The sequence below is a fragment of the Pongo pygmaeus genome, chromosome 8 (genome assembly GCF_028885625.2).
Source record: "Pongo pygmaeus isolate AG05252 chromosome 8, NHGRI_mPonPyg2-v2.0_pri, whole genome shotgun sequence".
NCBI classification, from domain to species: domain Eukaryota; kingdom Metazoa; phylum Chordata; class Mammalia; order Primates; family Hominidae; genus Pongo; species Pongo pygmaeus.
In genome coordinates, this window is record NC_072381.2 from 69,758,047 (window position 1) to 69,774,555 (window position 16,509).

General features: G+C 38.4%; 1 protein-coding gene and 1 pseudogene across 4 annotated transcripts in view; one reads left to right on the forward strand and one right to left on the reverse strand.

Annotated features, from left to right (window-relative positions):
• The window catches only part of MICU1 (mitochondrial calcium uptake 1), a 257,449-nt gene that overhangs the window by 65,389 nt on the left and 175,551 nt on the right, over positions 1 to 16,509 (forward strand). For all 4 annotated transcript variants that reach the window (XM_054503610.2, XM_063670503.1, XM_063670501.1 and 1 more), the window contains 2 exons: positions 1,828 to 1,996; positions 10,672 to 10,834. In XM_054503610.2, coding sequence (XP_054359585.1) covers positions 1,828 to 1,996; positions 10,672 to 10,834 — 332 coding nt within the window. The remainder of the gene's footprint in view (positions 1 to 1,827; positions 1,997 to 10,671; positions 10,835 to 16,509) is intronic.
• LOC129006481 (cytochrome c oxidase subunit 7C, mitochondrial-like) lies at positions 4,550 to 4,769 on the reverse strand (annotated as a pseudogene).

Here is a 16,509-nt window from a genome sequence, read left to right on the forward strand (position 1 = left end):
TGATTGTTTCCTGCTTGTGAGCTCTGGAAATTGGCCTGTGGCTCCTTGGCAATTATTTTGTGTAGTTTCATCCGAAGAATGCACTGCTTAGTGTTGAATCAATACTCAAGAGTGTTCTGTATACATTTTTGGAGCTCTTTCTCTGTGTGACTTTTTCCTTTTGGGTCCTCTGCCTCACCAATTCCAGGCACCTCAGGTTTTCCAAACTTTGATCTCTGTCACTTTAATTTAGCAAGATCACTGTATTTGGCTTGGGATCCTCTTTGTGGTCTAGAAAATGTTTCCAGACAGAAATTTTGGGCAATTATAGGCCTCTATTTTTCTTTTTTTTTTTTTTTTTTTTTGAGATGGAGTCTCACTCTGTCACCCAGGCTGGAGTGCATTGGTGCGATCTCGGCTCACTGCAACCTCTGCCTCCTGGGTTCAAGACATTCTCCTGCCTCAGCTTCTCAAGTAGCTGGGACCAGGCAAGCACCACCACACCCAGCTAATTTTGTATTTTTAGTAGAGATGGTTTTTTGCCATGTTGGCCAGGCTGGTCTCGAACTCCTGACCTCAAGTGATCCACCCACCTCGGCCTCTCAAAGTGCTGGGATTACAGGTGTGAGCCACCACGCCTGGCCAGGCCTCCATTTTCTTAGAGAGTTGCATACTGTGCAGTGTCTGAAAGCAATCATTTGATATATTTTGTTCAATTTTCTGTATTTTTGCCCTAGTGGGAAGTCAGATCTATTATCGTTTGCTCCATTACGGCTGTAAGCAAAAGTCTTCTTTTTGTACATCATTGTATTTCATCAGTTCTGTAATATTTAATTAATTTTAGTATTATATCATTACAGCAATGGCTTCAACTGCCAGAAATACTTATATTTTTTTTTAAAAAGAAATACTTATATTATTTTGGTCCCCTATATCTTCTTTATTTATGTTCCTTTTTATTGTAGTGAAAGGTGCATAACATAAAACTTACATCTTAACCATTTTTTTCTAAAGACCTTGATATTCCACCCTTTCAGTTACAGTTGGGACAAGGGGAGAATGAGAATGGGAAGAGTTGGAGTGAGATGACAAACAAGGAGGCGCTCTATGGCTGGAAGTCTAGTCCATTTAGTTTTTGTACTGGAAGGGCTCATCGTCTCTGGTTTCAATGGGAAGATGTGTGGATGACGGCTTCTGTCACATGTCTTCACCATTTTAAAATATGCAGTTCAGTAGTTTAAAGTGTATTCACATCATTGTAAAACAGATCTCCAGAAAGTTTTCATCTTGCAAAACTGAAACTCTGCTCATTCAAGAGCAACTTCCTTGCTTCCCCTTCCCTCAGCCCATGGTAACCCCCATTCTACTTTCTGTTTCTGTAAATCTAAATATTCCAGGTAACTCATGTAAGTGAAGTCATACAATATTTGTGGTTTTGTGACTGGTTTATTTCACTTAGCATAACACCCTCAAGATTCATCCATGTTGTAGCTTGTGACAGGATTTCCTTTCCTTTTAAAGCTGAAAAATATTCCATTATCTGTATATACCACATTTTGTTTATTCATCTGCCAATGGACTTTTGAGTTGTTTCCACCTTTGAGCTATTGTGCATAGTGCTGCTGTGAACATGGATGTGCAAATATTTATTTGAGACCCTTTCATTTCTTTGGGATATATAACCAGAGATCACGTGGAAGTTCTATTTTATATTTTTTGAGGAACTTCTTCATGTAGAATATTTGACAAATTTCATTGCTGTTGCTCTGCTAAGCTGTATCTGTTTGCTTATTTGTCTAGTATGATGGACGTTCAGGATTAATCCAGATTTCTGTTTTGCATATCCAGGGCCCATGCAGAATCTCCACCATGTGTAGACAACCTAAAAAGTGACATCGGTGATAAAGGGAAGAATAAAGATGAAAGGGATGTTTGTAACCGTGAAAAAAAGACTGCAGATCTTGCGCCTCACCCAGAAGAGAAAAAGAAGAAACGTTCTGGATTCAGAGACAGAAAAGTATGAAACATAGTCTTATAAGTTGATCAGAAGTATATCTTAAAGTAGAATAATGCAGTTCAATCTTTTTAATCATATGTTTCAGATGGTTCATCTTCACTTTCAAGTTATCACTTCTTTGCTATTTTCCATCATGTTCTAAGCCAAAAGTACTCTTGGAATGTGAAGTTAAAGGAGGTAGTTAAAAGGATCTGGAACCAATAACCATGATTAGCATATTTTTTCTTAGTTCTTTCAGTTCAACTGCCTAAGGTGATTCTTTTTTTCTGGATCTTCCTGATGCTAAATGTTATCATATATGTTAAGTTGAGTCTTTGTGGTATTTCTGATATCAGGTTGTAGAGACAGAATAAAATCTCTTTGGAAACATAACTTCTAGAACACCAAGTAACTTTGAGGACAGCACAAACTTCAAATGACTATCAAGATTTTATGTAATTAGGCCCCACGCGGTGGCTCATGCCTATAATCCCAGCACTCTGGGAGGCGGAGGTGGGCGGATCACCTGAGGTCAGAAGTTGAAGACCAACCTGGCCAACGTGATGAAACCCTGTCTCTACTAAAAATACAAAAACTAGCCTGGCATGGTGGCATGCACCTGTAGTCCCAGCTACTCAGGAGGCTAAGTCAGGAGAATTGCTTGAACCCGGGAGGTGGAGGTTGCAGTGAGCTGAGATTATGCCACTGCACTTCAGCCTGGGCGGCAAAGCAAGACTGAGTCTCAAAAAAAAAAAAAAAAAAGATTTTATGTAATTGACACAACCTGCTGTTATGTAGCTTTGCCTCAGCGAAGTTTCAGTTCCACTACAGCAGTTCCTATGATATCAGGTATTTGAGTTCAGCAAACATGAGTGATGAACAATGAAAAGGATAGATTTCTTATACATTTTGCATGTCAAGGTTAAAATTCAGGGAGTTGCCTTCAATTGCTAAACTATAACTAATAATGCAACAAGATAATTTGAGTTATTTCTGTGTTTTGTGTGTTTGTGGTTTGTGTTTGCAAGAAGAGTTCTTTGTAAAATCTGGATCTTCTGTCTGGTTTCATCTGTTAGATGAAGTTATTTTTTTATTTTTGGAGACAGGGTCTCCCTCTGTTGCCCAGGCTAGAGTGCAGTGGCACGATCTTGGCTCACTGTAACCTCCACCTCCTGGGTTCAAGCGATTCTCCTGCCTCAGCTTCCCAATAGCTGGGATTACAGGCATGCACCACCATGCCCCGCTAATTTTTGTATTTGTAGGAGAGATGGAGTTTCACCATGTTGGCTAGTCTGGCCTCGAACTCCTGACTTCAGGTGATCCGCCTGCCTCAGCCTGCCAAAGTGCTAGGTTTATAGGCATGAGCCACCATGCCCAGCCTAGATGAAATTATTAAATGTGTTTTCTCTATACCCAAATTCATTTCTGATAGAGGTGAATTTGAACAAAAGTCATGCATCACAAGTCAATTATCAAATGGCCTTGTTTTTCTGTCAGGATACATTTATTTATTGTTTTGCCCTGAGTGAATTCAAAGAAAGCACAACTTTACTGTGTGCCAGCAGTTTCATCTACAGGCCAGTCACACTTTCCATTTTGTAAAATACAGCTAAAATGTCCCAAATAAACATTTATTTTGAACCTACTTCCATTTTCTACTCCTGCCTTCTGCTCAGCAGATGAGCATGTCTCATACTTCATAGAAAAAATTAAAGCTATCTGTGTGATTTACTCAAATTCCAACCCTTATAGTTACAAAATCTATCTAATCTGTATTTGAAATAATTCTTATTTCTTTCACTGAAGTTTCAGAGGAAGAGCTGTCTTTTCCCTGTTCAAGGATAATTGTTTTAATGTCTTTCTGTATCTCTAATAATCTATTTCAACACTTATTCTGTCTTCATTCTGTTTTTTCAGTCATTCTTTGTATATTCAGTCTTTTACATAATCTATATAGACATGTTAAGAATTTATCCATAATTTAAGAAATAATAAACCACATTTTTATGCCATAAGTTTTGTGTTTTGTTTGTTTGTTTTGAGACAGTCTCGGTCTGTCACCCAGGCTGAAGTGTAGTGGTGTGATCTAGGCCCACTGCAACCTCCACCTCCTGGATTCAAACGATTCTCATGCCTCAGCCTCCTGAGTAGCTGGGATTACAGATGCCTGCCACCATGTCTGGCTAACTTTTGCATTTTCAGTAGAAATGGGGTTTCACCATGTTAACCAGGCTGGTCTCGAACTCCTGAGCTCAGGTGATCCACCCACCTTGGCCTCTCAAAGTGTTGGGATTATAAGGCATGAGCCACTGTGCCTGGCTTATGTCATAAGTTTATTTAAAACATATCTATTAAACCAGAGACCTTTGTTCATGTGTTTATCTCCTGACCTTCTCTCCACTATTATCCTATGACCCTGCCATATCCCCCTCTCCGAGAAACACCCAAGAATGATCAATAAATACTTCATTAAAAAAAAAAACAAAAAAAAACATATCCATTATCCTATGTAAATTCAAGGGTTTGATTTATTTTTCAGAGACTGCACCTCTTAAAATGCTCTTCATATCTGTTTCATGGATGAATTAAACATCCTTGTTTCTTAAGCAGTTGGTGTCTTACTATAAAGAAGTGTGCATAAAATCCAGATCCAAAGTACAAAGTCATTATAATTAGTAACCACCACTTATTTTCTACTGAAAATAGCATGTTCTTCCCTGAGCCCTCTTTATAGTGCCTCATGCCTCCTGTGGACCACAGAGGTTGTGAACCTCTGGATGCCCTGTTCCAACATGGTGCTATTGGAAGTTCAGTGAGAGGTGCATAGACTGAAGGCAGGAGAGATGGCAGCACCACACCAAGTCCTCCTTAAACTGCATTTTTTAATCCCCTTTTTCTTCTCCATTTTGATCATGTATTTTTCTCTTGCCACTTTCCCATTCGTTTTTTTCCCTCTGGTCTGGTCCTGTGATGTCTACATCAGCAGTCCCCAACCTTTTTGGCACCAGGGACTGGTTTTGTGGAAGACAGTTTTCCTGCAGACCAGAGTGGGAGGGGATGGTTTGAGGAGAAACTGTTCCACCACAGATCATCAGGCATTAGATTCTCATAACGCACACAACCTAAATCCCTTACATGTGCAGTTCACAATCGGGTTCATGCTCCTATGAGAATCTAATGTTGCTGCTGATCTGACAGGAGGCAGAGCTCAGTCAGTCATGTTCCACTGCTGCTTACCTCCTGCTATGCAGCCTGGTTCCTAACAAGCCCCGGACCAGTACCAGTCCATGGCCCGGGGCTGGGGACCCTTGCTCTACATGTTGTCCTTCACATTCTCACTTTTCTTTTTCTTTTAACTTTTTTATTTTTAAAAATTTTATTTAAAAAAAAATTTATTCATTGTAGAGGTCTCAATATGTTGCCCAGGCTCGTTTCAAACTTGTGAGCTCAAGCAATCCTCCCACCTTGGCCTCCCAAAGTGCTAGGATTACAGGCATGAGCCACTGTGCCCGGCCCTCTCATTTTTCATTTATACTTTTGTTCTTTTATGTTCTCTTAATTTTTATGTAATATTTCAAATATTCAGAGAAAAAATAGAGAATAATATGTTTTTATATTTTATAAAATTATATAGTCTATAGTTTATAAAATTGTATAAATTTTATAATTTTATAAACACCTAACACTCAGTTTTGTCAAGTTTTAATATTGCATTTACTTCAGATTGTTTTTTAAAAAAGAAATGAGTATTAAAAATACATTGCTTTTATACTCCCCTTCAGTCCCTTTCCTCCCCCATCTTCCATCTTCTTCAGAGGTAAACTGGTATCCTAAATTTGCTTTTTTGTTTTTTTATGGGTTTTTTCTTTTTTTTGGAGCGAGAGTCTCGCTCTGTCACATAGGCTGGAGTGCAGTGGTGCAATCATAGCTCACTGCAGCCTCGCACTCACAGATTTAAGCAATTCTGCTGCCTTAGCCTCTGGAATAGAGAGGACTACAGGTGTGTGCCACCATGCCCAGCTCATTTGAAAAAATAAAATTTGTAGAGTCAGAGTCTTGCTCTGTCACCCAGGCTGGAATGCAGTGGCATGATGAAAGCTCACCGCAGTCTCAAACTTCGGCTCAGGTAGTTCTCCTGCCTCAGCCCTATTAGCCAGGATTACAGGCATGCATCTCCATAACCAGCTAATTTTTTAAAAGATTTTTTATAGAATGGGGTCTTGCCCAGGCTAGTCTCAAACTCCTGGCTTCAAGAGATCTTCCTGCTGCTGCCCCTTTTTGTTTTAATTTGTTTGTTTTGCTTACTTTTTCCTATTTAGTGCTTGAGTGGCTGCTTTCTCTCACTTGCTAGGTTTTTTAGTTCAGAAGTAGGCCTTATATTCATAGCTCTGTGCTTCATTGTATTGAAGATCCAGTCACTGAACCCAACAACAATTTGGCAAAGGTTCTGGGGCAAAGCGTTGTTTGAGTGAGTGAGGTACTCATCACAGTCAGTACTACCAACTTGGGTAGACTCATTCTTTTTATATTCTTTTCCCCTTGCTTCAGCCATTAAAAATGGAGGAGTGGTGACATTCACCACTGTCCATATCACTTAAAGTTGTCAAATCACAGAAAAAATTAACATTTTTCTTCCTTAAGTTTTTTTGGTATAGTTATAACAATGTACTTTTCCTTTCTAAAACTCAAGTCTCAAGCTGGGGCTTACTTTTTATTGGTTGGTCTGCTTTTTTGTTTTGTTTTGTTTTGCGAAGTTAAGTAACAGTAAACTAAAAGATGACAGCATTTTGTAAACACAAGATTTTAAAATTATCCTCATAGCCCCTCTTTCTTAGGGGAAATAATTATGATAATGATCTTCATGTTCTTCTTCGTCTTCCCTTTGCTGGGGAATTTTTTGCTTCATTTTGAAATACCATTCAGAGTTCTTCCTCACGAGTCTAGTTTTATTGTTCAGCATCACATAGAATGTCTGTTTTTTGTTTGTTTGTTTGTTTTAGGTTTTTTTGTATGTTTTGTTTTGTTTTGAGATAGAGTCTCTATCACCCATGCTGGAGTGCAGTGGCACAATCTTGGCTCACTGCAACCTCTGCCTCCCAGGTTCAAGAGATTCTCCTGCCTCAGCCTCCCCAGTAGCTGGTATTACAGGTGTGTACCACCACAACTACCTAATTTTTGTATTTTTAGTAGAGATGGGGTTTCACCGTGTTGGCCAGGCTGGTCTCGAACTCCTGACCTCAAGTGATGCACCCGCCTTGGCTTCCCAAAGTGCTGGGATTACAGGCATGAGCCACAGCGCCCGGCCAATGTCCGTATTTGAAAAAAATAATTGTTTTACTGTTGTTTTGTACAGATACAGGAAACCTAAAATGATTTTTGTAGTAACCATTTCTTTTTGTTCTTCATAGTTTTTTACTCCAATGTTTATTCCTAGACATATAGTTTAATCTTGCTTATTTTGTTTGATGATATATCTTTAAAGCCTCTTAATCTACAAGTGACAGAATGCAGGCCATTTAGCCCATAAAGTTTCCTAGAGCCTAGGTTTTACTGATGCTTATTCTCAGTGCAATTCAGCATGTTTCTCTTTTCTCTATATTACCTAAATATTGGCATCTGGATTCTGAGGCTCGATCAGACTCAGGTTTGATCCCTGCAGCAAGATTAGTGGTGGTATTATGTTATTTTATCATAAGACACCTAATGTCTAGTTGCTTTTCTTTTTGCAGTATTAACAGCTATTGATGTTCATTGCCTATATCTGTTAATTCATTGAAGTTGCAAAATGATATTCTAATTTTATCAAATCTTTTTCATTTATTAATTGGAATATTTTATAAACAGACACTATCCCTCATCTACTATTTGGTTATAAATTCTCTTTGGCTGCTCCTTGATGCAGTTCATATAGGAAAAATAATGCCCAAATTTTGATCCAATTAAGTCTAGCAGTGTTACTGAAGACAGATGTCTTAATAATGCTCAAGAAAGTCTTATAAGGTATATGACTGAATGAACCATCATAATTCTCTTAGTATATCTTTTCTCAGGCTAAACATCCCAAAATCCTTCAACAGATTTCTATATGTCTCTGCTTCCAAGCCTTTGTTATCTTGGATGCTATATTCTGAACTCTTTATGTGATAGTTTGTTGTTCCTTTTAACCAGGCTAAGATACAATGCTAAGTGGAAAAAAAGCAAAATATATACCATATAATAGGTCTATACTAAATTCTACCAATGTGGGAGTATACTAAGTCTGTTACTTTCTTTGACCTATTATTTCAAAAACGAATCTGATTTTGTCTTAAATTCTTGATTTTTAAGTTCTTATTTTTCTACCTTTATGTATATGATTGACTTAACTTTTTTATTCACAAAGTCACAAAGTCCTCATTGCTAGTAACTGCTGCTCTTATACCCCACACATTCCAAATGGTTTCTTTTTTGTTGTTGTTGTTGTTCAGAGGAAGAATAAAAATACAGATGGCCTAAAGAAAGGTATTTCTGGCAGGGTGCAGTGGCTCACGCCTGTAATCCCAGCACTTTGGGAGGCCGAGGCAGGCGGATCATGAGGTCTGGAGATCAAGACCATCCTGGCTAACACTGTGAAACCCTGCCTCTACTAAAAATACAAAAAATTAGCTGAGCGTGGTGGCGGGCACCTGTAGTCCCAGCTACTAGGGAGGCTGAGGCAGGAGAATGGCATGAACCCGGGAGGTAGAGCTTGCAGTGAGCCAAGATTGTGCCACTGCACTCCAGCCTGGGCGACAGAGCAAGACTCCGTCTCAAAAAAAAAAAAAAAAAGAAGAAAGGTATTTCTTCTGTAGCCATTATTTCCCAGCAGACAGTTGTTTTGTAATATAAAATGCCTTTAAAACTTGTAGCTATGTCTCAAGGCTGCTGAGAGGTTGCAAAACTCTTTACTGCGTTTGCCACATGCTCAGTCTTTTGATAAAGTCTCCTGTGAAATCTATTCAGATTGTATTACAAGTTAGCATTGAAAAAATTCCTGTCATATGTGGTCACAAATTTGCAGTCTTTTCTCAGTTGCTAAAAGCACATGTGGTAGTGGAATTAAGAGCCTTGTTAAACAGCTGCTGCCAGTGACTTCAAAGTGACATCTAGCCAGGACTGACAGTTATAGTAATTGCTATGTTAATGTGGCAAATTTAAAATATCAATAAAGGCTGGGCATGGTGGCTCACGCCTGTAATCCCACCACTTTGGGAGGCCCAGGCAGGTGGATCACTTGAGGTCAGGCGTTCGAGACCAGCCTGGCTAACGTGGTGAAACCATCTCTAGTAAAAATACAAAAAATTAGCCAGGCGTGATGGCCGGCACCTGTAATCCAAGCTACTTGGGAGGCTGAGGCAGGAGAATTGATTGAACCCGGAGGCGAAGGTTGCAGTGAGCCGAGATCACACCATTGCACTCCAGCCTGGGCAACAAGAACAAAACTCCATCTCAAAAAAAAATAAAATAAAATAAAACATCAATAAAGTTTTTCTTAGCATTGGTAAATTGCTTTATGGACATGGAACTGATGAGATTATAGGTTTTATTGCCTTGACACATTTTCTAGCCAGTTATTTATAAGATATTATTTATTGTTGGCTATTTCAACATGTAAAATTCAGGTATGAGATAAATTTTTTTCACTAAAATATTATGTGGCTGGTGTAGTATTTTGTATGTTCCATGTACAGAATAGGGGCTTGTATACCAGATAAGGGAATGAACTTTCATATTAACTAGACAGCCTTTTAGTTAAATATATGCCATACTTGATTTTGTTGCTATTCCAACACTTGCTTGTGTGATTCTCAACTTTGCTGCTTTCTAAATATGCCATATGTAAAATATCTCTGGCAGTTTGTTTAATTTTATAATCAAAAGTCTGTTGCTTCAGACCTGTTAATAATTGAGTTTCCATGATACGTAATTTTATTTTTCTATGCCATCATTGAATGTACTTTGTCTTTGAAGACCTACTAGCTTTTGAAACCTATGAAATCTAAAGTCTGTTTTGTTTTAGGAATTAGGAAATTACACAGAAGTAGAAACTGTAAAATCAATCCCTTTGTAAAAACTTGGTATTTAGGCCAGGTGCAATGGCTACTTCCTGTAATCCCAGCACTTTAGGAGGCCATGGCAGAAGGATCACTTGAGCCCAGGAGTTTGAGGCCAGCCTGGACAATGTGGCGAGACCCTCTCTCTACAAAAATAAAGATAATTTTTAAAAAAGAGAATGTTAAAAAAATTCTTCTGGGAAGGATTGTAAAAAATAGAAAAAAAGACTTGGTATTTAAGAAGCTATAGGTTGGCATATATACGGCATTGTACCCTATTACTGAAATCTTCTGAAATTTCTTATGACATTTAAAAATTTTGCTATCCTTCAGTGATTTAAAACATTAGAAAATTCTTCAAAAAAAGTTTTAAACAAAAGTTACATGAGCATTGCCGCAACTGGAATATGAGTGGTATATTGCAAGAAATAAAAAATTCCAAGAATATTAAAAATTTTTGGTATTCATTTGTAATATTAAAAAACTAATATAGAAAAAAATGATAGAATTTATTCCCAAAATATGATGGAAAATATATGATAATTGATGAGCAGTGATGATAAGAATATATGAGCATATGAGCATTGCTTAATATGGTAACACTTTCTAAATTTCTAACTTTAGGTGATGGAATATGAGAATAGGATTCGAGCCTACTCCACGCCAGACAAAATCTTCCGATATTTTGCCACCTTGAAAGTCATCAGTGAGCCTGGTGAAGCAGAAGTGTTTATGACGCCAGAAGATTTTGTGCGATCCATAACACCCAATGAAAAACAACCAGAACGTAAGTTGCTAAAGTGAAATATAAGACTGTGATATTTATTTTGTTATAGGCTACTTTGTCTCTTTCTATATAGTACTGAAATCTTACAGGTCCTTGTAATAATGATATGAACAGTGTGGCTATTGAATATCAGGCATTGTGCTAGGCTTTAGCAGTACAAAAGAGAAGTCTGCAGTCTAATGTGGCAATCTGCAACCAGGGTAAGGTTGAGGAGATTGTCCCCCTCTGGTTGAGATTCACTACCTGTAATTAGAATGTTCTTGAAGGCAATACATTAAACATATAACTGCTATCAAGTCACTCTTTAGTGAGGAAAACTAGAAAACTTATAAAGTATGAAATTAACACACTTTTAAACAATCAATGGGATCAAATACATAATCACAAAGGAAATTAGAAAATGCTTTCAGTTGAATGAAAAGGAATACAGAATCTCCCAAAACTTATGCAGTACCACAAAAGCAGTGCTCAGAGGGAAATTTATAGTTATAAACACCTATGTTTAAAAAGAATGATCTAATCAATATTCTAACTTTCACACACATAAAACAAAGTTATATATTGATTGGTTATGAAAATGTTGTGACCATAGTCTCAAAGGAGCTTAACCCTGAATTTCCCCAAGAGCAATAGGTTGATATTCACTAATTCATTGTCCACAGTGACTGTATAGAACATAACCAACCACAAATAGCAAGAATTGATTGTACTGTCATGGGCCACTTAATGATGAGGATATGTTCTGAGTAATGTGTCCTTAGGTGATTTCATTATTGTGCAAACATCATGGAGTACTTAATGCAAATCTAGATGGTATAAACTACTACACATCTAGACTATATGGTATAGCCTATTGTTCCTAGACTATAAACCTGTATGGCATGTTACTGTACTGAATACAGTAGGCAATTGTAACACAATGATAAGTAATTGTATATCCAAACATATCTAAACATAGAAAAGATACAGTAAAAATATGGTATAAAAGATGGAAAATAGTGCACCTGTAGACTTTATAAACTTTGTATACTTAGACTACACTAAATTTATTTTAAAAATAAAATAGTTGTACTATGATGTTATTATTGGTACAAAGTCACTAGGCAGTAGGAATTTTTAGCTCAATTATAATCTTATGGGACCACCACTGTATATTCAGTCGTTTGTTGACCAAAACATCATTAAGCAGCACATGACTGTATATGGTATAGGAGTAGGATATAAAGAAACCAATTCTCTTTTTTTTTTTTGAGATGGAGTTTCACTCTTGTCACCCAGGCTGGAATACAATGGCGCAATCTCTGCTCACTGCAATCTCCACTTCCTGGGTTCAAGCGATTCTCCAGCCTTGCCTCTTGAGTAGCTGAGATTACAGGCATGTGCCACCATGCCCAGCTAATTTTGTATTTTTTAGTAGAGATGGGGTCTGGCCATGTTGGCCAGGCTGATCTCAAACCCCTGACCTCAGGTGATCCACCCGCCTCAGCCTCCCAAAGTGATGAGCTTACAGGCGTGACCCACTGCACCCGGCTAAGAAACCGATTCTTTAGAGAGTATATAGGAAGACATTCTAAATGGAGTGCTATTTGAGTTGGGTTTTGAAAAATGAATAATAGCTCATTATATAGAGGAGAAAGAAAGGCATCATTCAGAGTGAATAAATTGTGTGGTCAAAAATACAGACAGATGGGCCAGGCACTGTGGCTCATGCCTGTAATCCCAACACTTTGGGAAGCTGATGCAGACAGATTATTTGAGCTCAGGAGTTGAGGACCAGCCTGGGCAACATGGCGAAACCCCATCTCTACGAAAAATTTTAAAAAATTAGCCAGGCACGGTGCTGCGTGTCTGTAATCCCAGCTACTTGGGAGGCAGAGGTGGGAGGATGGCTTGAGCCTGGGAGGTGGATGTTACAGTGTGCTGAGATGACACCACTGCACCCCAGCCTGGGCAATAGAGCCAGACCCTGTCTCAAAAAAAAACAAAAACAAAAAAACAGACACGTGAAACAACAAAGTGAGCTTAGGGAACCAAAAATATTTATGTCATTTTCTAACCAGAAAGTTTGTAATATTTTGCCCACATTATTAAATTCACATATCTCTAGGTCAAATAAAAACTATATAGAACCATCACCCCTCCAAAATGTATGAAATATGCTATTTAAAATTTTTGGTTGTTGGCCAGGTGCGGTAGCTCATGTCTGTAATCCCAGCACTTTGGGAGGCTGAGGCAGGCAGATCTCTTGAGGTTAGGCATTAGAGGCCAGCCTGGCCAACATGGCAAAACCCTGTCTCTAATAAAAATACAAAAATTAGCTGGGTGTGGTGGTGCACACCTGTAATCCCAGCTACTCAGGAGGCTGAGGCAGGAGAATCGCTTGAACCCAGGAGGCGGAGGTTGCAGTGAGCCAAGATTGTGCCACTGCACTCTAGCCTGGGTGACAGAGTGAGACTCTGTCTCAGAAAGAGAGAGATAAAAATACAATTTTTGGTTGTGGACATTTTCAAACATGAAAAGTAGAAAATATAATCAACCCATATGTACACATCACTTAGCTTCAACAATTATAACACATGGCCAATCTTGTTTCATCTATAACCTCTCTTACTTCCTTTCCTCACCCCAGATTGTTTTAAAGCCAATTCAAGACATGTAGTGCAACCTGTAAATACTTTTGCATGTGTCTCTAAAATATAAGAACTTTAAAAACAATAATACTTTTTAAATATTGCAATTAAAAACAGCAGTTATTCCTTAATAGCAAATATCCAGGCACTGTTCAAATTTTCCTATCTAAAAAATAACTGTTACAGTTGGTTTGTTTAAATCAGCCTTTACACTGCATTTGACTGATAATGTCTCTTCAGTCTTTTATCTACTGTTTTTTTCGCTTTCATTTTTTTTATTGCCATTTATGTGAGACATATTTTATGCCTTGTCTCACATTTCTCAGCCCACCTTTTTGCTCAGGTTGCTGCTGCAGCAGTTAGTTGTACAGTGTTGCAGCCTGACAGGATGAAACCTCAGCTATGTTGTGTATCTGTTGCTTTCTCCTATAGGGCATCTCTGCTGCTATAGCATGGGACACCTGTAGGAGCACACTCAACCATGTTGGCACATGCACACGTTTGGAGATACAAAAGGCATTAACGCTTACTGCTGAGAATTGGTGGATACCCTCTTCTCCATTGTCTTGGATGATCAATTCTGATATACAAACTACATGGTTTCTCAGATGGGCCAAAGGGAGTTGAGCTCTGGTTGTCTGCAGTGGTAGTCAACTTAATAACATAACCTTGAATTGGCTTTTTTTGCTGACCTGTTTCACTTTTCTTAGTCCTTCCACACTGATACCTTGCTTTTAAGGAAACCAAACTAGACACCATTTATTTGTGGAAGAATGTAGGTCATTTGTATTATAGAATTTCCCACATTCTGGATTTTACTGATTGCATCCATAAGGTGTTGTTTAACATGTTTCTCTATCCTTTGTGCTTCACCCGTATATAAAATACATAGAAAGTTACTTAAAAATGAATATACCAAAGTGTTAACTCTGTGAATGTTGAAATTATCAGAAATCATTTTATTCTTCTTTGTACATTTCTTTATTTTCTAGTAGACTTTATATATATATATATATACACACACGTGTGTATATATTCATTCAACATGTATTGATTGATAGTGATGAGTTAGAGAATATTCTAGGTGCAAGAAATACAGTAATTAATAAAATGGACAAAAAGTCCTGCCCTCATAAATAATCTTTTATAATTAGAAAGAAATTAAAGGTATATAAAACTTCTCATTAATTGCATTGAGCTTTTAATTTAGAGCATTGGCTGGGTACTGTGGCTCAAGCCTGCAATCCTAGCACTTTGGGAGGCTATGGCAGGAGGATCGCTTGAGGCCAGGAGTTCAAAACCAGCTTGAGTAATATAGCGAGACCCTGTCTCTATAAAAATAAAAGTAAAAAAATTAGCCGAGGCCAGATGTGATGGCTCACACCTGTAATCCCAGCACTTTGGGAGGCCAATGCGGGCAGATCACGAGATCAGGAGATCGAGACCATTCTGGCTAACATGGTGAAACCCCGTCTCTACTAAAAATACAAAAAAATTAGCTGGGCATGGTGGCGAGCGCCTGTAGTCCCAGCTACTTGGGAGGCTGAGGCAGGAGACTGGCATGAACCCAGGAGGTGGAGCTTGCAGTGAGCCGAGATTGCGCCACTGCACTCCAGCCTGGGTGACAGAGCGAGACTCCGTCTCAAAAAAAAAAAAAAAAAAAAAATTAGATGAGCGTGGTGGCTTGTGCCTATAGTCTCAGCTACTTGGGAGGCTGAGGTGGAGGGATCACTTGAACCCAAGAGTTTGAGTTTACGGTGGGCTATGATCATGCCACTGTACTCCAGCCTGGGCAACAGTGTGAGACCCTGTCTCAATAATAACAATAATAATAATAAATTTAGATCCCTTTAAATTAGCTTCAGCACCTTGTTTTGTGATACTGAAGGAAGAAAGTAAAGAAAGCTTGCATGTAGATAAAATCTTATTTGCGTTAAGAGAAAAACTTTAGATAAATTTAACTGAGTTTAATTGAGCAAAGAGCAATTGGCAAATCAGGCAGTCCCCAAATCAGAATAGGTTCAGAGAGGCTCCAGTTTAGCCACATGGTGGGAGATTTATGAACAGAAAAAGGAAAGTGATGGACAGAAAATGGAAGTAAGATACAGAAGCAGCCAGATTTGTTGCAGCTTGGGGTGTCCCTTATTTGAACATGGTTTGAATAATTGGCTACAACTTGATTGGCACAAGAGTATGTTACACATATGCAGTTAGGTTACAGTTCACTATGTACAGAGGAAGCTTTAGGCTGAACTTAAAATATATAAGGAGGCAGCTTTAGTCTAAATTTAACAATTCCCCTCTTTTGGTCATCTCAATGGAGAGATTGACCGAAACTTTAGTCATTGATGTCACTCTGTCATCATTTGCTCAGACAAAGGAAAAAATGGTATAAGTGAAGTTCAGTTAAGACAAGAAAAGTGCACCAGCACTTTGGGAGGCCTAGGCGGGTGATTGAATGGACCACTCCCCTTAGCCAAAGGGATTCCAAAGATACATGAGAAACTGGTTCAGGCCATGATGGGAAGGGGGTTTGGACGTGCCTCATTATACTCTTTGTTGGAACTCAGGCTTAACTGACTAGCACTAACATTAAAACAGATATTTAAGACTGACAAAACAGGCTCTTTGTAGCAATAAGATACCACATTCCAGCCTGACTAGTATAGCATCACATGACAGAGAGCAGGCTGTGAAAGAAATCAAAGTATTTTACTGCAAAATATGTTTCTTTGACACATTTTGAAATGGCCATGCAAACCTGTCTCTTCTGGGGGAAATTTACATTCTGTAGAGAATCACCTTCCCTTTTTCTGGTCTTTGTCTGATCCTGAGGAGATAGTTGAGAGTCTAGCACCTTTTAAAGGCTTGAGTAGGAAATTATTTGCCATCTTTTGTCCCTAAGGGCAGCCACCTATGAGACTTTATTTACATAATAAGAACCTTGGTTCTCCCCAACCCCTATCTTAACCCACTCCTTTCTATTGACTCCAGATCTTACATAATAATTTAACTCTTTCAACCAATTGCTAGTCAGAAAATCTT